Source organism: Emydura macquarii, unplaced genomic scaffold (assembly GCF_026122565.2).
Source record: "Emydura macquarii macquarii isolate MOO-44397 ecotype Brisbane River unplaced genomic scaffold, CSIRO-AGI_Emac_v2 contig_1230, whole genome shotgun sequence".
NCBI lineage: Eukaryota > Metazoa > Chordata > Testudines > Chelidae > Emydura > Emydura macquarii.
The window spans coordinates 550,245-571,294 of record NW_027131367.1 but is presented as its reverse complement, the minus strand read 5'-3'; the positions used below and the strand labels follow the sequence as shown (position 1 = coordinate 571,294).

General features: G+C 52.2%; 1 protein-coding gene across 1 annotated transcript; it reads right to left on the bottom strand.

Moving 5' to 3' along the window:
• Window positions 1-9,464: 9,464 nt before the first annotated feature.
• On the bottom strand, window positions 9,465-20,248 carry MAFG (MAF bZIP transcription factor G). Its single transcript, XM_067547135.1, has 3 exons — window positions 20,098-20,248; window positions 12,743-12,804; window positions 9,465-12,659 (listed from the first exon to the last, which is right to left on the bottom strand). The coding sequence occupies exons 2-3, from the start codon at window positions 12,776-12,778 to the stop codon at window positions 12,207-12,209; spliced, it is 489 nt and encodes a 162-aa protein (XP_067403236.1). The 5' UTR covers window positions 12,779-12,804; window positions 20,098-20,248; the 3' UTR covers window positions 9,465-12,206.
• Window positions 20,249-21,050: the final 802 nt, after the last annotated feature.

Below are 21,050 nucleotides of genomic sequence, written 5' to 3'. Positions count from 1 at the left end.
ATTGAGCCAAGACAGAGTCCGCTGTACTTCCGCTTCCGGCTACAGAGTCGCGGAGGCAGGCTGTTCACTTCCGGGCCAGAGCGGCTATTTCCGGGCAAGGAGCCGTTTGGGTCAGAGAACAGAGCGGCGCCGCCCGGAGCTGGCGGTGCGGGGCTGCACTCCCCGCTGGGGGAGAGGGCCGGGCGCGCGGACGGACATCCCCATGGCTGGTCACGTGAGAGCCCGCGCGTGCGACTAGCTAGCGGCCTGCGTCACGTGCAACTCTGGCCGCCCCAGCCGGCGAAGCCCAGGGGGCGGAGCCATGCGCAGTGAGGTGCGCGCCGCGCTGCCGGCCGCGGAGCGAGGCCCCGCCCCCCCGGGAGTAAAGCGGCGGGGCCGGACGGACCCGCGCTGGGTTTGCTGTAGCCGGGGCCGGGCACCAGCGCGCGCCCTCCTGTGTCACGTGTCCGGGGGGGTCGGGAGCACACCGTCACGTGTCCGGGCGGGGGCACCGCAGGGTCGGTGTAAACCGCCCCCCCCCTACGGCTCGGGGCAGTGACAAGGGCGGCAGAGGGGCCCGGGCGGGGGGCGGGGGCTGTGTCAGCGTAAAGGGCAGGGGGGGGCGGGGGAGGGCAGGGCAGCGTGTCACGGCTGGGCCTGTCCTGGCCCCTGCACTGGCCGCGCCGCACCGCCGGGCCGGAGGCAGCCTGCCTGCCGGGGGTCTCCCTCAGAGCCGGTGCCTGTCCTCAGCGCTCCCCTCCCCCCGACTGACTGACACGATTAGCAGCCAGGGGCCCATCGCTTGGGGCTGCCCCACCTGCCCTGGGTGGCGCCCCCCCCACCTCAGCACCGCACCTGCCCCGCTGCAGCCAAGGCCGGCGGTGCGGGCAGGGTTCCTCGCTCCGGTCTGACACCGGCGTACACAAGTCACTGCAGCCTGCGCCCCTGGTGCACGTGTCACCCTGGGGCTGCTGCCTGCTGCAGACGACAGCGCCAGGTGAACCCCTGACCGTCCTGCCACGATGGTGACCCAGCCCCTGCGAGCAGGGGCTCGCGTGCACCAGGCTGGCCCACGAAAGGCAGGAAGTTTGTACCTGTGGCAAATGCTCTGTGCGGATACGAACAGGGAGGTATGGCTCCACATCCACCAGCATCAATTGCCATCTGACCTAGGCATAGTCTGTCTTCTAGCTCATCTGCACCCACAGATCTGGGTCTCCCAGGCAGGTATGTGGAGGCCAGCCCTGCTGCAGCCACAGCCAATCAGCTAGGCCCCCCACCCCCACATCTCAAGAGGTGAAGTAGTGTCAAGGGCTATGAGCTACAGCCAGCTGCTTTCCCACCTTTGAGATCCGCATCTGCTCTGCCATCCACTAAAAATGGTCCATGGATATCTGTGGATTTGCAGTGCTTTATGTTTTACTACCCCTGTGTGGCAAAGATAACTCTCACATTTGAAATATCCTCCTGGTTATTACGACACAGGAGGCTACAGCCCTGGTGCCTGTACATAGAACCTCACTTGCTCCACAAGGGTGCCCATCACCCCTGTGGACATGAACTAATACCTGAGCCTAGAACTATTCTAGACCAGAAGAGAGGCTCTGAAGTGATGCAGGTCCCTACAGCTTTGGCAGGGGCCTGAATAGAGACCTGGGGTTCAAGAGTGATTATTTCAGGGGGAATAGGAATTTGCAGTCCCCACACAGGCACTTTTCAGTTAAGAGGCTCCCCCAAGCACTTAACCCACACTGGCTCCTATAGGAAATAGAAGGAAATGCATCAGGGGACTGCATTAATGTGTAGGTTGAGTGCCACGCACTTCCACTCCAGCCCCCCCTCCCATCCCCCTCCAACACCGGCCTAGTGAGCTAAAGTCTCCCATGTAAGAGGAAAGCACTAACTGACATCAGAAGGTCTAGATGGCAGGAGCTAGGGCTCAGTTGTAAAGAGGCAAGGACAGACATTGATGAAGTACAGGTAGAAACGGAAAATAAATGGTCAAACAAGAGCGTCCCCTTCAATTACATCACATGAAGGCAAACAACTAAATATTGACAAATTTTAGAAGCGCTTACATAGAAATGCAAGACTAAGATGAGTGAACTTGAGTGCTTGGTATTAAATGACGATATTGATATAACAGGCATCACAGAAACATGGTGGAATGATGCTAATTAATGAGACAGAAATGCCAGGGTACACAATATAGAAGAATGACAGGAGTTGGTTGCAGTGGTGGTGGAGTGGCACTATGTGAAAGTCAAATATGGTAAAAAAATCTTAAATGAATCAAACAGTACCATAGAACCTTTATGGACAAAAGTTCTGTGTTTGAATAATATAGCAGCAGGAGAATAGACAGTTTCTAAACACCATTAACTGCTCCTTGGAGCAATTTGTCCTGGAACCCACAAGGGGAGAAGCAATTTTTTATTTAGTCCTAAGGGGCTCACAGGATCTAGTCCAAACTGTGAATGTAGCTGAACCACTTGGTAACAGCAACCATAACAATTAAATTCAACATCCTTATAGGAAGGAAAATACCAAAGAAACCCACCCAGTAGCATTTAACTACAAAAACGAGGCAGCTATTTACATGGAAATTAAGAGGAACAATCATATGAGTAAAATGCCTGCAAGCTGCATGGAAACTTCTTTAAAACACCATAATAGAGGCTCAAACAAAATGTATACCCCACATTAAAAAAACCCCAAAAAATGCCACCATGGCTAAATAGAGTAAAAGAGGCAGAGACAAAAACACTTAATAATTGGAAGTCAAATCCTGCTGAGGAAAATAGAAAGGTGTATAACCTCTGGCAAGTCAAGTGTAAAAATATAAGAAGGCAGACCAAAAAAAGACTTTGAAGAGCAACTGGCAAAAGAAAAAAAATGTTGCTGGTTAGTTTAAGTGTATCAGAAGCAGGAAGTCTGCCAAATAATCAGTGGGGCCACTAGACAACTGAGGAGCCAAAGGAGCACTCAAGGAAGACAAAACCATTGCAGAGAAGCTAAAGGGATTCTGTGCATCACTATTCACACGTGAGCCATTTATTCTTTTTGGCAACAAATCTGAGAAACTGTCTCAGACTGAGGAGTCAGCAGAGATTTTGGAACAAACTGAACAGTAGTAAGTCACCAGGACCAGATAGTATTTACCCAAGAGTTCTGAAGGAACTCATATGAAATTGCAGAACTACTAACTGTGGTATAAACAACAAGAGTCCTGTACACTCTCGGACTCTCATTGTTTTTGCTGTAAACAGACTAACACGGCTACCCCTCTAACTGTGGTATGTAAACTATCGCTTTAGTCAGCCACTGTACCAGATGACTGGAGGATAGCTAAAGTAAGGCCAATTTTTAAAAAAGGCTCCAGAGGCGATCCTGGCAATTACAGGCTGGTAAACCTAATCTCAGTACCAGTTAGATTGGCTAAAACTATAGCCAAGAACAGAATTATCAGACACGCAGACGAACACGATATGCTGGGGAAGAGTCACACAGCTTTTATAAAGGGAAATCATGCCTCACCAATCTATTAGAATTCTTTGAGGGAGACAAGGGTGATCCAGTGGATATCGTGTACTTGGACTTTCAGAAAGCCTTGGCAAGGTCCCTTACCAAAAGCTCTTAAGCAAAGTAGGCAGTCATGGGATAACGGAAGATCCTCTCATGGATCAGTAACTGATTAAAAGATAGGAAACAAAAGGTAGGAATAAATTGTCAGTTTTTATAGAGGAGAGAGGTAAACAGTGGGGTCCCCCAAGAATCTGCACTGGGACCAGTGATGTTCAATAGTCCTAAATTATTTGGAAAAAGGGGTAAACAGCGATGTGGCAAAGTTTGGAGATGATACAAAATTCCCTAAGATAGTTAAGTCCAAAGCTGACTGAAGATTTACAAAGGCATCTCACTACACTGGGTGACTGAGCAACAAAATGGCAGAGGAAAGTAATGCACATTGAAAAACATAATCCCAACTATACATACAAAATGATGGGTCTAAATTAGCTACCACCACTCAAGAAAGAGACCTTGGAATCATTGTGGACAGTTCTCTGAAAATATCTGCTAAATATGCAGGGGCAGTCAAAAAAAAAAAAAAAAAAAAAAAAAAAAAAAAAAAAAAAAAAAAAAGCTAACAATGTTAGCAACCAATAAGAAAACGATAGATATTAAGACAGAAAATATAATGCCACTATATAAATTCATAAGCCCACACCTTGAATACTGCATGCTGTTCTGGTCGCCCCATCTCAAAGAAGATGCATTAGAATTATAAAAAGCATAGAGAAGGGCAAAAAAGTTATTAGGGGTATGGAACAGTTTCCATGTGAGGAGAGATTAAAAAGATGGAGTGTTCATCTTAGAAAATAGATAACTAAGGGAGGGAATATGATAGAGGTCATATATGTGTGAGTAAGGTCCATGACTGGTGTGGAGAAAAAGTGTTATTTCCTCTTTCACATAACACAAGAACCAGGGGTCACCTAATGAAATTACTAGGCAGCAGGTTTAAAACAAATAAAGGAAGCACTGCTTCACACAGCTCACAGTCACCCTGTGGAACCTGTTGCCAGGGGAGGTTATGAAGGCCAAAGGTGTAACTGGGTTCAGAAAAGAATCAGATAAGTTCATGGAGGATAGGTCAATCAATGGTTATAGCAAGATAGGGATGCAACTTCATGCTCGACTGGACAGTAGTGGATGGATCACTCGATAAATTGCCCTCTTCTTCTGTTCATTCGCTCTGAAGCATCTGGCACTAACCACTGGCAAAAGACAGAATGCTGGGTTAGATGGACCATTGGTCTGATGCAATACAGCCATTCTGACGTTCTCTTTATGTTCCTATCCTGCCAAAGGCAACACAATGAGTTGTAGGCACATCACAGTTTAGTTAGAGCTTGGAAGAGACCTTAAAGCCAAAGCCTGCCTTCTCTGTGGACATGCTCATGACTCCATGGGGCTTTTTCTGAGTAAGGTGGGTAGGGTTTGCCCCAGTGTCTTTGGCCAGCTTCCCTTCCCCACACAGATGCATGTCCACTACTAACCCTGACTCCTCCCCCCCCCCACCCCCACATCTCTGGGGCTCTCCACTGTGCAAAATGCTTTGTGATTTCAAAATGAGAAGTGTGTAAGGTAATAGATCCCACAGGTTTGCAGTAATTCTTTGCACACTGGAGCCTGTGCATTAGGTTGATCACTCCTTTCACTGCCTGCACTACCAGCCTCAAACTTTATTCTCTCCTCCTCCTGCTGAGGGAGGGAATTTAAGCCAAGACTGGTTTATTGGTTGTTTTTCCAAGGGGCTACTTCTCAGCATCAGGCCCATGGATCACTCTCTAATCAATGCTCAGGAAACCCTTTAAAGAGTGTCTCCACCTAGGGAAAAACATGGCTGGCTTTCTCCCTCCTACCCCAAACTTCAGTTCCAGTTGGGGGCAGCATCTACTCCATCACCATGCACCAACAGTGTCCATAAAAGTGAGGTGTGAGTGCCCCCTGCACTCTAGTCCAAGGTACTGCACCTACCTCCTGAGACCCAGGATGACAGAGGACACACCTGGAATCTATTGTTACTTCTGTTCTTTTCAACTCACTGGGGGCTTGTCCATATGCAGCTTGTATTGCTTTAACTATATTGGTTTGAAATTCATAGTTAAAGCTGTACAACCCTCTAGCGTGGACACAGTTTTACCAGCATAGCTTATTCCCATAAATTTACAGAAACAAACCTATACCTGTGTAAGGGAGAGACAAGGTATGTGAGGTAATGTCTTATGGGTTGATGATTGTGCATGATGTTGGTGGAAAGGACAAGCTGTCGAGCTTCACAGAGCTCTTCTTCAGGTCTGGAAAGGGTAACCAGAGTGTCCAAGTGAAATACAACAAGGGAGAGATTTTTAAGCATAAGTGTTTGACATATGCTGTAGGAGACCACTTAATTTCAAGTGGTAGTAGAGTGTGTTACAAACCGTTGTAATAAGTAATCAAACCAGTGTCCCTGTTAAATCCATGTTTTTTAGTGTCCAGCAGAGTTATGAATTTAAGTTCCCAAGCTCAGAAAAGGTATCTTTATACCAAGAACTGCATCCAGAGACAGGGGTTGTACAAACTGAATTTCCCATAAAAAAGTCACCACCTAACCAAACAGTCAAATTGGTATAAAAGCTGTGTAAACCAGGTTCGAGACAAAAATCAATGTTTGCAAAATGGAAGAGTTTCTCAGTTCAGAAGAGCCTGAAACGAATTTCAACACAAGGCTGCCCACCAAATCCCAGGGAAGATGCTCCAGGATGGGTCTCTTTAAAAGATGTTTATTGGTCATATACAAAATAAAGAAAGCCTCATATCAACAAACATACACTATATACAGAAATAAATTAACAACACCTCCAATAGGGCTGCAACAGCAAATCCCTGACAGTTATCAACAGATATCTATCTACAGATTGAAAAGGACAATAATTTAGTAATAAATACTGATTATTAGCTGGACTTGGCTGTATCAGAGAGAAGCTTTGGGACTCAACGTTTTATTACACCCCATCACAGATCTCACCCCATCGCTAGTCATTTTGTTATATTTACAAATTAGATTCTGCTTAATAAAATATTTTTTTTCCATTTTAGAGTCTTTTCAAAACTGAAAAGCAGCAAATTCATGATTCAGAGTGGAGCCGTGCAGGCCCTGTCCTCATGCTGAACACAAGCCAATGTTGACACTGCAGGGCAGGGTCGCTTGGGCAGCAGCCCAGGCACCCTCGTCCTGTCACAGAAGTGCTTTGGAGGTTATTTCTCCAATAATGTTCCAGTTTGGCCAAGGGTGTAATAAACTCAGGCAGACTGCAATGAGACCAGACATGAGGCAGGGCTCAGCAGTCTGGTAGCTCCTTTTCCCCTTGGAACAGGGCACTGCCAAGACCACCTGGAGAGGGCAGGGACTCCATCCACTTCCACTGCCCCACCACTGCACTCTGGAAATTCATGGCAGCACAATACTGCCCTCCACTGGGCAGCTGCTTACTTGGCAGCCCCAGGAAGGAACCGTGGCTGCAGAACCATTCGCACAGGCTGTCGCCAGACCATCATACACAAGCATCGCAAGCCCAGGCAGCCAACCTGACTGCTCCATGTGGGAGGAGGGAGCAACCCACCTACTGAGAACAGAGTGTATGGCCCCTCTTCTCCACCAGCAGAAAGCCAGGCTGCCCTAGGCACCTGCCAGCCCTGCAGCTGAGAGGGGCCCAGCACTACCTCCTTGTCTCTGAGTGGGGGTCTCATTATACCTATAGGCCCTGTGGCAACTACCAGGTCCCCACCTTTCCCTTACTATGGTGGGAGGCAGCAGCACACCCTGGCAGGAAGGAAACCTTCCTCTGAGGTGAGAGCATTAGTGTTTGTTCCTGCCAGCAAAACCACAGCTTGAAGCACGAGCTTTGTTCAGGAAGGTGCCTGTAAGCAAAGAAGGAGCACAGGATGGTAATTGCTTTCCCCTCCCAGTGCTGTCCTCCCTGGGGGACACAGCTCCCCATCTAGCCATCATCCTCTGGCCACTGGGGGTGGGAGGGCAAGGGTGCTGCTCACAAACGGTAGGAAAAGATACATCACCCCCAGCTCGTCACCCCCCCACTCCATGCATTTCATAGCAGAGACATAGGGATGGTGGTGACCGTCCAGGATACATACACGCGCACGCGCGCCGACCCAAGGGAGTGTGCTCTGCGTGCCCTTCCCCACCTGCATGAGCCCGCACGGAGCAGTCCTAACTCTTGCCTGCACGCTGCAGTCTGCCTCTTCTCCTCCCTAAAGAGAATATCCCATCAATGTTGCATAAGCCAAGAGATCACTTTACACAATTCACCACAACATACACAAGTCCCTGTGCACGCCCAGGGTGGGACAGCCACGCCTACACCCAGTCGTGCGAGGGTGGATACACTTCACGGGTTCGCTTTGCAGCCAGGCCAGGAGCAAAACCCCCAATTGCTGCGTCAAAAAGGTACCAGAAAAAGGAGAAAGAAAACACAACACCCTTCACAGCAGAAAACCAAATGAACAAGCACCTCGAAAACAAGAACGGTCACACTCTGAAACACGGTATATGAGAGAGAGAGAGAAATCAAGGTGAAGGGCTAGGGGCGGGGACTGACTCACACTGAGACAATCCATAAACACAAGCAGCTGACTGGGTGCATGGGGGAATGCCCCCTTCAGCCTGAATGAGGGATTCCCTGAACATTGTGGCAACAAGGGATTCAGATTTGATACTTCATTAAAACCAAAGAACCAAAACACGCCCGTCACTAGCGTGTGGCAGACAGTCCATGGGGCGCTGGCCCCGAGTCCCCTCCAACACGCCCGTCACTAGCGTGGGGCAGACAGTCCATGGGGCGCTGGCCCCGAGTCCCCTCCAACACGCCCATCACTAGCGTGGGGCAGACAGTCCATGGGGCGCTGGCCCCGAGTCCCCTCCAACACGCCCGTCACTAGCATGGGGCAGACAGTCCATGGGGCGCTGGCCCCGAGGGCGTGGGGCGCTGGCCCCGAGTCCCCTCCAACACGCCCATCACTAGCGTGGGGCAGACAGTCCATGGGGCGCTGGCCCCGAGTCCCCTCCAACACGCCCATCACTTACGTGGGGCAGAGCACCGAGCACAGAGAGGGGAAGCAACTTGCCTAAGGTAACACAAGAAGCCAGTGGCCGAGCCAAGAGTGGAACCAGGAGCTCCGACTCCCACAGCCACCGCTTTGCACCTCAATCTTCTCTGGGGAGCTGTGATGTCACTGAATATGCACAGCCAATCAGAAAGCTGTTTGGGATCACAGATTAACAAGCACAGGAAAACCATTTCAAGAGCAAAGGATTCTGTCTGAGTCAGAGTCTGTTGCCTGCTCTCCCTGTCCTCCAGGACTCTCTGCATCCACCCCTAAAGCACCTCTCCCTTTGAAGGCATGTACCAGGCCGCCTCTGGAGATGGATGCTGGGGGAGATGCTATCAGTAAGGGAGAGAAGTTCCAGGCTGTTAAATAAGGGTTGGAGTAGGACAGAAAGGGTTGGCAGCCACTAATGAGGCTTTCTCTGGCCACATGTATCTTCTCAGGAGGATGGTTGCCACCTGCTCCTTCTGTTGCACAAAAACTGTGGGGGCATCCTCAAAGCTAACCTTCTTAGAGGTGGCGCACAGCACCCACCTTGCTATATAAATAAACTCTTGGCAACGGCCTAGCCTGCATCCCATCAGGGCAGACACACCAGCCTGGCTTAGAACTGCCTTCTCCACTCTTCATGTGGGGAACCAGTTTCAGGCTGGTTCTGAGGGGAGTCAGGACTTGGTATTCTGGGCTCATTTCAGGGTTTTGCAGCTGACCACCACCAAGTGGTCGGCACCATCTGAGCAGTGGGAAGACAAAAGATCCAGAAGACTGGGGAATTAAATCCCAAGGACCTGCACTGCACGCTGGGTCACTAGCCCTTCTGGACAGTTATAGATAGTCTCAGCAGGCTCCTGGGGGCTGAGATGGGAGACTTAATGAAGACTAGAGAAAGCCCCATGGGTTGGCAGGGGGAACATGAAGATTGGGATGTCTCTCACCTTCCCCCTCTGTCCAATGCAACTCCCGGGGACGTTCAACCCAACAGCTTCCTCCTGGATTCCTGATCCAAGCAAAAGGAGAAAAAAACCCTCCAGCTCTGCAGCAAGGGTCTTAATGGAAAACCCTCCACAATGGACTGCTGCTCTGCCCTGATGCCTCATGCTCCAACCTGTCCTCGGCCCTCCCCATCCACACGTTCTGATTGAGTGTCTGGCTTTTGGCAGCTTAATCTGCTTCTCAGTAAAAAGCAAAAATCTCTGCCTAGGAGTGGGGTGGGCATGAAATCAGCAAAGCTGGAAATCTGTGCCCAGCCAGAAAAGGTCAGCAACATGAGCTTCCGCCCAGTCTAGCACCACCGTGCTTTGTCCTCTGCACTCACCCTGCATCCAGCAGCTCCAAGATCAGCATGTGGAGCTCAGTGTCTCTTGTCAGGCTGGTCTCCTCCCACTTGTCCTGCTTCCTGGGAATAACACAGCAATGACTTCAACTTCTGGGGGACCAGTTTGTGGGAATGCATCAAGACCACCGATAGCATCTTTGCTCCATCGTATAGCCTTGCAAACTACACACCAGTCAAAAATACATTTCCCACCTAGGAGAAACTGCACCAGGAAGTGGGGAAGGTTGGATGGGGAGGAAAGAAAGCAACTATGCCACAGCTTCCCTTTCAGTCCTATGCAGCCACTCAACAGCAAGGGAGTCCATCACCAGAACTGATGCAACTTCCTGCCCTGCCCAAATGCATAACGAGGCTCATGACCGGCATCTAATGAGCCACAGAAGCAGCACTTCATGTTCTGACCACAGAATCTAAAAAGAAACCAAAGCCCAGAGCTATTTCCCATTAGTTTCCTCCTGAACATGACCTCTTGGAACGTACTCCATTGCTTCAGTTCCCCACCATCTTTCCTGCTTTAAGAGCAGGGGGAAGCAGTCTTACACCAGTCTGCAATGTTCAGGTAACAGAGCTACCAAGAACTAGCTGGTTAGCAACAGCCCCCAGCAGCAGCTGTACCTCTGAAGAGGGTGACTGCCAGCTAGGAAAACAGGCTGTTGGGCTATACAAATGGACTCTGCAGAAGGGGAGACTCCTGGAGACATGGCACCATCTGTTCACACCCATCAAGTCATTCAGATGTCACTTTAGAAAGGTCACAGTGGATCTTGGCCCTCACTGGTTGGGAAGCAACCTTGCCCGTGTGCCACGGACCTTCTGCAGGCTCAGGACAAGGCCCAAGTCAATCCTTGCACCCAACCCAGGGAAAGCAAAGGCAGAATGAAGACAGGACACCCAGACAGCAAAGGCAGCTATTGGCACCATCACATCACAGCGCCACACAAGAGCTCAGAGAGAACGGACAGCGCAACACCGTGGGAACACAAAGGAAGCCAGCAAGTTCAAGAATAAGTCACTTTTGGTACAATTGCAAAAAGATATCAAACAGGACTTGCCTCTTTTTTTGTCTTTTTCTAAATTTTATAAATAAAGTCTGATAACTCTTTATAAAAACTAACCTCAGAGCCACAGAGAGTTTGCAGGAGCTTCATGAGAAACTTTAAAATTATTTTTCTTTATTCACTTTTCAACTAGCAGAGTCTCCAAGAATATTTCTCCATTTATATGGTCAAATATTCCCACCTGCTCAGGTAAAAAAGCCGACTATAAATATGATCTCTCCTCTGTCTGATTTTAAACGTAGATAATTTAGTAACTCTTAAAATGACTGTTTCTCTCTTTAAATAAATGGACTATTTAACCACATAAACTGGTTGTGTAAACCATCACACTAGAGACACTTGATACCCTCAAAAGATGGGAAAAAACTAGTGATTTTGGTCTTGTTCAGTGCAACACATTAGGCACAAAACTGGCCTGGCAGTCACCATGGTGCCTCCTCCTCCCCACACTGCTGGCCCCCACAGTGCCCTCTCCTGGCTCCCTCGCCCTCCCCATCTCCAGAGCAGAGACACCAGGGAACTGCAGTTTCCCCCCTTCCATTACCGCATGTTTGTGTGGCTGGCGCAGGGAAAGTCATAACAAAACCTGCTTTTGGGACACAAGAGGTGCATCTAGAAGTTAACACAGAATCAGCTACACAAACGACCCCCAAAGGCAATCACTGGTACCAAGCACAATAAAAGCAGCAGATTTGGGCACCTGGCAGACAGGCACCGTGATACGCCACTTGGAAGTATAATGGAATAAATCCTTTGGAAGTGACTGAAATCAGGGATCCCAACTCCCTGCCACAGAGCCTCCTCTGCCCTACAGAGGGCTTCCTTTTGGACCTCCCATCAGCCTACTCACTGAGAAGTGCAGTGGGCCTCAATCACACACTTTCCTCCGTGCTGTGCGGAATTTCTTTGGCTAGAACACCAAGGTCTTTCACAGTCTCTGTCCCAAGGATGCCCCAGAGGGCTGTAGACCCATAGGTGAGAGGTTCTGCTTGCACAGGATGGGGGGTGTCACCACGGGTCATATCAATCTGAACAAGACAAAACACAAAACTGGAGTGATCAGCAGGCCAGTCCACCAGGAAAGGGGTTTGTGCTTTGGGGATTCCAGGTTAGCTTTGTGCCTAACTGCCCTGCACAGACAAGCCCAGGCAATGCTTGCTTCACTAAGACCGGGCGTCCGTTTTGGATTTCACTATCGTGATGACACTGGTAGTGGCGACTTTGCCAGGAACGAGGGGGCCCATGCTGGAGGTGATAGGGCCCCGTGCAGGGGTTACAGGGCTCCGGGCCACGGTTCTGGCAAAGTTCTGGAGCGCCTCATATTTGGAACGGAGAGCATCAAGTTCCATTTTCATGCTGGCATTCTCAGAGGCCAGCTTCTCCACCTCTTGTTGCAGCTCTGCCTTCTGCTTCTCCAGTTCCTCTTTCTGGGTGACACGCTTGACACGGCAGCTGGCTGCGTAGCCTCGGTTCTTCAGCGTGCGCCGACGCTGCTTTAGTTGGATGATTTCCTCCTTGGACAGGCCCCGTAGATGCTGGTTCAGCTCCCGCACAGACATGGTAACCAGCTCCTCATCTGTCAAGCTGGTCCCATTCTCACCCGGCTCCCGCTTCACCTGTGGGCAGGCAAATACAAGCATTATTGAGATCCCCTGCAGAGCACCTGTTGCTGGTCACCCAGGCCCCCGCTTTCCTTTACCTTTAAGGCTTTGTTTCCTTTGTTGGGGGTCGTCATAACACGAGAGCCTTGTCAGTCAGGATCTGAAAGGAGAGAATGGTCAGAGGTTGGCCTGCAGGATCAACACCCCAGAGGTAACCTAAAGCTGCACAGCACCCAGGCGCTCCAAGGGAGGAAGCTTGGCAAAGCCTGGAGACTGTGCCTGCCGCTGGGGCCGGTCTCTCCCACATGCTATGCTCCGCAAGCACCTGTCTCCCACGCTGAACCAGACAAACTCACAAGCAAGGGATCCTGCCCCTTAGCAGAAGCAGATACCGCTGCTGCTGCTCATCTCTTTCCTTTCTCACTCCAGCGCCTGTGAAGACTTAAGCCAAATGCTGGCAATAGCTGGGGAGGGAACGGGGGAGATTAGAAACACTGGGAGGAGTCAGAGTACAAGGAAGCCACATCTTTAAAAATAGCCTGGCAGCCAGCAGGCTGGGTCCAGAGAATGACTGCTCCAAGCCAGTCATGCTGACTCAGCACATTGGCAACCTCTGTGCCTCTCACACCCACCCCATCCTCATAACCCCCAAGCATAACACACCAACCCGATGGAGTCAGTTCAGTGTCCTCCCTCCACAGGGGGCCCAAAAACGACCGCCATTACCTGTGACCATTTCCGGCTAGGGTCAAAATCCACCCTGGGGGCCAGAGAGTCAAAGGACCCAAACTGGTGAAGCTCAAGGAACAGTGATCCCAGAAACAGCTGTGCAGGGGGAAAGCCACCGGTTCTGCTAGCTCCTTGCTGGGCATCCCCAAGGAGCAGGAATCAGTCACTGCACCAGCTCCTGTCCCCCTCACCCCACAGCTGCGGGTGCATGTCTACATACGCAGAGGTGCAAGAGGGAGAGTGACCCTGCAGCCCTAGGGGAGTCTGACTGGTAGCCCTGCCACAGAAGAATCCCACTGTCTGTTTGGACTGGTTCACACAAGTCCCACTTGCACAGTAGACCATGCCAAAGTATTTCCTCAACCTCTAGCCTAGCCAGGCTTCCGGCAACCCAGCTTCTTGGCAGGGGCTGGGTACTTTCTACCTGACAACCTCCTCCTGCTAAAGGGCCAGAGGGAAGGCCCATCCCTGCCCCTCCTCATTCAGGGGAGGTGAGTTCAGAGACCACAGCTGATATATTAAAGATGAAGAGGCCACAGAAAGAAGAGAATGGATCCCTTTGCTAGCACCAGGGCGAAGATTTGGGCTCTTCCCACAATACAGCAGCCAACTGGGATTCAGCTGCAGACACATTGACAGCTCCCCGCTCTGCTCTCATGGAGAATCGTGCTGCAGTTCTTAGGCCCTTCCTCCTCAAGGTCTGAAGTTCTAGACAGTAATAAACCACCTCCCTGTCTAGGGTTTGCTGCTGTAAAATCTCCTGAAATCCCACATGACATAACCAAAGCTGTGCCCAAAGAAGGAACTGTGAGCCCCCCCAGAGATCTGCCACTACCCAGACTGGGATGAGCATGCCTGTGTAAACCCAGACTGAGAACACCTTTATATCTGTGTCTATCCAATGCCAAGCATAGTTAGCACTTTCATGATAAAAATCATCATAAGCAGCCTGTATCTCATTCATTAAATGCAAGAAACATTGACACAAGGCTGAAAATCAGACACACACAAATCAGGAAATGCCGTTCCAGTCCTCCAGCACCAGTGGCTCAGGCACCATGCAATGCATCTAACACAGGGGGGCTCAAACCTTTTTTTGCTGGGACCCCTTTGAAAATATTTCAGGCTGTGACAGCCCCCCCCATGCCATGCCATGCCATGCCATGCCATGCCATGCCATGCCATGCCATGCCAGCATGCACACAGGGGCTGACAGCTCGCAACCCCCTCTCCCCCCATAATAACCTCACAACCCCTGAGGGGTCACAGCCCCCAGTCTGAGAACCCCTGATCTACCACCACCCACCAGGGAAGAAAGGCATCAGCATTTTCCAAAATTCCCAATAAACAGGCAGGATTCGAATGTTCCTCAAGTGCCAGAGGCTGCTGGGAGGTAAGTAACTTATGTCCAAAGGGCATAGCCTTAGCCACTGATGAGACGCTAACCATGCTCAGACAGTGCTGGTATAAAAGGCCATTGCTGTCAGCCAGGCTCTCCAGTAGTGGAGGGGCAATGGCTGGGCGCTTCCAAGCCATTGCAGATGGTCAACTGCTCGGATGGGATGGGGCTAGGAAAAGGATCAGCAGCTCGGAAACGAGTCAAGGTGTGGGAGAAGCGGATGACAAACTCTTCCTTGTGTTTTAAGGGTTCAAATGTTTGAACAGAAGGAATCCAATTGGTCAGGCCATGTTCTCTACCCAGCCCTGCCATCCCAGCACCTCTGCAGCAGTAAGAAAATCCCAGTTGAAAGCAGCTGAGGATTTAGCTCCCCCTCTCCAGAAAAGATCAAAGAGGGATCAAAGCATCACGCAGAAGATCCCAGGGCTTGAGGCTCAGTCACTGAGGGGAGGACAAGGGGAAGGTGTGCTGGTCATTTCCCAGCCCTGGCAGGAAGGCCAAAAGCAGGGCCATTCAGAAGCCTGCACAGAGGACACTCAGAGAGCTGGCATCAAGGCAGATACAGACTTGTTCTAATTCCCCAGACTGCTGATTTCTCAGCTTTTCAATGGCTTCCTGAAGAAAGATCACACTGAAAAGTGCCAAGTGCAACGGCTCCAAGGGGAAAAATGCAGCCTCAACACATTTCCCCAGAACTCAAAAGGCCTGAACTCAGCACAAGCACAGCCAATTCTCTCCTCAGCTAAAAAAAGACACAACAAAGCTGACAGCAAAACGCATGATTCAACACAGGCCCCATTCTCAACATTCCCGATTCACAGATCTGTGCCATCAAACTAGTGTAAACACACTGATGTCACTCATTCCAGCCGCACAGCCAGCCTGGAGACGGCTCCACTACGGGAGGCCCATCCACAAGGGATGTAAAAGCAGGGGAAGTAACTGCACAATAACAGGGTGAACAGTGCTGCTTGCACAGGCAGTAGCAAGGGCACCGCTGGAATAGCCTCCCTGACTCTGTGTGTGGAAGTGGAGACAGTGCTTCCTCGGCAACTCACCTCTTCATATCACCCACAGAGTCACACTGCAGCAGACGGGGCCCCAAGTCGAACTGGTGCCCAGAGCATCCTCGCAGGAAAACTACAATACCTGTCTCCATGTGCACAGCTCAGCTGAATTCACACAGAGAATGGGCCGAGCTGATTCTCAGATACCCCTTTCCTCAGGGCATTAACCCCTTCCGAAATGCACAGCCCTGCTGGCATGGTGCAGCACTGCTACTGGAGATGGGAAGTGGCCTAAGCAGGTGTAAAGTAGAGGCCTTTCCAGCTCTGAGCAGTGAGCTTCAGGCCATAAGTTGTCACCAGAGAATCCTGTATCTCAGGCGCAGGAAATGCCAGTACACTAGAAGAGGAACAATTCTACTGCTGAGCAGGACCTGCAGCCTGCCCTGAAACCTGGGCCGGAAAGGTTCCAGCCCCACCTGCTGCTCCCTACTGAGTGCAGCTCAAGCTTTCTTGGCCCTTGTCAGCTCTGGGCAGGGGGACAGAAGACTATGATTAATTATCAACCAGCACCACATCTTTCAATAAGTGCAACTCACCTCACACTTCCCCTCAAACTTGGACACCGGTTGGGCTCGGGAGAGCCAGAGTGCAATTCTCAGTCCCTTCCAGAGAATGCAATAGCCTCAGCGCCTCTACACCCCCTTCCCCTAAGAAAATATTTTAACAGTAATGCAGAACAAAAACCCTAAGTGGAACCTTCTCCCCCAGTGGCACAATGTCTACCAGCTGCCCCAACCCAGCAGCTTTCATTCCAAGTGACATTGTACAGACAAACAGAACAGAGCAGCCCATCACACGCCCTAGTCAAGTTCCTGAGGGAGAATCAAGCAAGTACTCAGGCTGCGCACATTGGGAGACCAAAGAGGAAAGAAATAGTCCAGCCTCTGGGGTGACTGACAACACGGGTGACTGAAAAAAGTCTTGTCAACCCTCACCTGCCACCTCATACAACAGAGCAACCACCAGCCCTCAGCTCAGAGACCCCTGTACCATTGTCAGTGCGGTTACTGAGCAGCAGACTGGAACACAGCAGGTCATTAGCCCTAGCAGAGTCTTCTCCAGCAGTGTACATCTTCACAGCCAAAGGAACTTGTACCTGCTGCTCTTCACATACATCTACTCCGCCCAGAGGAGCTAGGAGATCAGACGGAAATCTGAAGCTCCACTGTTCACCCAGGTAAGAGGGAGCAGACATGCTGCCAAGACTGACATTACAGTAATTCCTGGCATGTAGGACAGCTTGGTGAAGAGGCAATATATGTAATAAAATCAATCAACCAAAATAAACATAGAACATGCTTGTCTGCACCCTTCCTTTCCCCCGCACCCATCTGTAGATCTCTCTTTCTCTCAGAATGGGAGCACTTCAGGTCAGGAAAAAGGTCTTCTGTTGTACCAGGTATTTGCCAAGCGCTACCGCACTCAAAACAATGAGCATGAGGATTCACACAGATATTGTAGTATTTCAGTTGTTCATGTGTTTTAAAGGGAGACGTGACCTCGTGTTTGAGCACAGGGCTGGGAAGCAAGACACCCAAATCTTACTCTTGGCTCTGCACTTACTGTGTGGCCTTGGGCAAGTCAGTCTCTCTCTCAGTTTCCACTTCTTCAGTGTGGGGCTAATACTGACCTGCTTGCCTCATGGCTGGGAGCTGAATTCATTAACATTTTGTTATGCATAACTGCTTTGCCACTATTATACATTTGATCTGATAGATAGGGTCTTTAGAAAAAATTGTGTGGGGGGCTGTGGACACTTTACACAATGGCTACATGATGTCAGCTGTGTTTATACCACGATGTGTTTTGAAAGATCAAGCACCTAGAGTTAGGGCTTGTCTACACTTCAGACGTTGTAGCACATCAGTGAAGATGCTAGCTATGCTGACCGGAGTGATTCTCCAATCAGCAGAGTTCATCCACCTCCCCAAGAGGTGGCAGTTAGGTTGATGGGCTAATTCTGTCAACCTAGAGCTGCCTACACTGGGGGCTAGGTCACTTTAATTGGGTCACTCAGGGGGTGAGGATTTTTCACACCCCTGAGCAATGTAGTTATACAAACCTAATTTCCTAGTACAGAGCAGGCCTTACACTAGCTAGGCTAAAAATGTATAAGACACAGACCCCCCGCTTCAGGGCCTAAGCCAAACACTAACTGGCAGTGAGGGACAGGGAACACTTCCCATGGGCTGGTTATTTCATAATTGCTCATTACTGGGTTTCTTGCACCTTCCTCTAAAGCAGCTGGTTCTGGCTATTGTCAAAGATTGGACTAGATCGACCACTGATCTGAGCCAGTCTGGCAATGCCTGTGTTCCTCTAGGCATGGCATATAAACCTAGAAGTAGGCAAGTATCAGCAAAGTGCTTTTAAATCCTTTGGTGAGACGTCCTCGAGAAATACAAAACATTAGAATTACTCATTCAGTAGCAGTTAATTCACAAAGACGACTTCATTTTTAAACTCATAGGTACTCCTTAGGGTGCCCTCAAGGGCAGAGGCATTTGTTGAAGTGAGGGTATACTTGGCCCGCAGCATATCTGCCACTGGAGTTAGGCCTGACCCCATTTGTTTTGGTTTACTTGGCCTTATGACAACGCACTTGGATTTAGCAGAAATCTTGCAATGAGAGAGGAGGTGCACCTGTTGCACACAGGTGTTCACTATTACAACGAAGAGCCCTTGTCTCACAACAGTTGGATTTAGCAGATTTGTGGACATTTTGAACAGATCTGTAACTCTGATCTCCCCTTTTGCTTACATTTAGGCTATGCCAGCCTCCTCAGCAGAGCCCTTGCAAGCGTTGTTTATTGTTACAAAGACCATATCTCTCTGATGCTCTAGGGACCTGCTGGTGACTGTACAGCTAAGACTATCACCCTAGAAGATCAATCAACGGTAACACTAGCTGAGGCAGGAGATGTACACAGGATGTAACAAATACATTACAAGCATGCAAACAGACAGCTCGCAGAGAGCACACATCCATGTGAGAGACGCACACAGAGCAGACAGTCTCATGGTCTCACACTGAGCCCTAACCCAAGAAGGCTAGTTCTGAACAGGAAGTGTCCTCAGAATCCTTGCTCTCACCCCACCAGGTACATCTCCCTCCCAGAACAAACCTTTTCAGTCTCCTCGGTACATCATGTCTCTCAGCCCCTAGAGAGGTCAACACGGAGATCTAGCATATAGACGCCACCCAATTCTGTGTGCTCACACATTCTGGTCAGGATTTAGCTCCACAAATCATCCCACTGCTCTGTGCCTGCAGCCCCTTCCCACAGCAGCCAGGCACACCAGGGGAAGAGCTGCTACCCCCCATGGCAGCAGTCTCCATGACACCCACTACCTTATCACTTCCTCAGCAGATGCGGCAGTGTGTCAAGCTCTCACCCGCTAAACAAGATTTTGCAGACACAACAGATGACCTGCCCGCTGTCACCCTGTCCATGAGCCCCCACTTCAGTCCCCTCCCAGGGCCCCCACCCCCTCCCCAATCACCCTTTGCACGTCTACCCAGTGACCTCATACTGATGAGTCAGCAGTGTGTGTGTTCAACATTCACAAGGTGCGTGTGTGGGGGTGGGGGCGGGGAATGCAGGCATGGCTCCTCTGACACAGCCCGGAGTCCAGGGGGCCCCTGTGCCCCAGACCACTGCTCTTCCCAGCCACCTGAGGAATCAGCAGCTCGAACCCTTTAGCACCGTCAAAGGCGTCTCCACCGCGCACGGGGCAAACAGCAGGGAGCGCAACAAGTGCCCCCCCCCGGCACTTCAACGGGCAAGGCGGGGGGGGGCCCCTGCTCTCTCCCTTCCCTTCCCTCCCCTCCCCCCGACCCGCCCGGGCAAGGCGGGGGGGCCCCTGCTCTCCCTTCCCTCCCCCCCCCCCGACCCGCCCGGGCAAGGCGGGGGGGCCCCTGCTCTCTCCCTTCCCTCCCCCCCCCCCCCCCACCCACCACCACCGACCCGCCCGGGCAAGGCCTCCTCCCTTCCCTCCCCTCCCACCACCGACCCGCCCGGGCAAGGCGGGGGGACCCTGCTCTCTCCCCCCCCTCCACCACCGACCCGCCCGGGCAAGGCGGGAGGGCCCTGCTCTCTCCCCGCCCGCCCCGAACCGCCCGGGGGGGCCCTGCTCTCTCTCTCTCTCTCTCTCCCCCCCCCACCAGCCCGGGCAAGGCGGGGGGGCTCTGCTCTCTCTCCTCCCCCGCCCTCCCTCCCTTCCCCGGAAAGACGGGGAGCCGCCCTCTCTCGCTTACCCTCCTCACGGTGCCGCCGGGGGGGGGGGGGGGGCCGGGGCTGGCGCTGGGAGGGACCGAGACTCCGGGATCCGCCGCCGCCGCTCACGGAATCGTCACGTGATGTTTGGGTCACGTGCCGCCATTCATGAAGCGCCCGGCGCAACCGCCCTGAACCTTAAAGGGGAGGTGGCCATGGTCATTAGTGTCGGGGCAAAAAATGACAGCGGGCAGGTGTGCCTGGGCCTTAAAGGGCAGGCGGGGTGGGAGGACCGGGCCCACGTGCCAGGCCGGGGAGAGCGGCGCGCGCGCGCGGCTGGCCGGGCAGGCGGAAGGCGCTGGGCGCTGTAGGCTGCCCCCGTCTGCCCCCCACGGGCCCTGCCGGGCCGGGCCGGGCCCCGCCCCCGACCTGCGCGACCGAGGCGCCGATGGGCCACTTCGGACGGGGGGGACGAGGCCGCGCTGCCCCCCCCCCCCCGGGGCGCCCCGCTAACCGAGCCGCTCCGCCTCCTGCAGCCCGCGCCGGGGCCGAGCTGCGGGGGCGGGAAAGCGGCGGGGAGGTGCCGCCTGGCTGGCGGCGGGGAAGCGGCCCCGGCCCGCCCCGGCCCGGCCCGGCCGTGCACTGCACTGTGCGCCAGGAGAGCGCGCGGGCGGCGGGGGCTGAGCTCGAGCGCTGCGCTGCCTTGCCCTGCGCTGCGCTGCGTTGCGCTGCCTTGCCCTGCGCTGGCTCCCGGGGCGCTGCTCCTCGCGCGGTGGGTCGGGAGGCGGGGCCGAGCTGAGGCGGCAGCAGCAGGTGGCGCGGATGGCGGCGGTGACAGCCGGCAGTGAGCTGAGAGCGCGTCCCGTCCGCTTGGTACCGTGGGGCACCGTTTGACAGACAGACAGACCGAGCGAGAGAACTAGCGGTGAGCGCAGGCCGACAGCGTGGCCGTGGGTGTTTGGAAAGGCTGGGCCGCGGTGAGCGCAGAACGCGG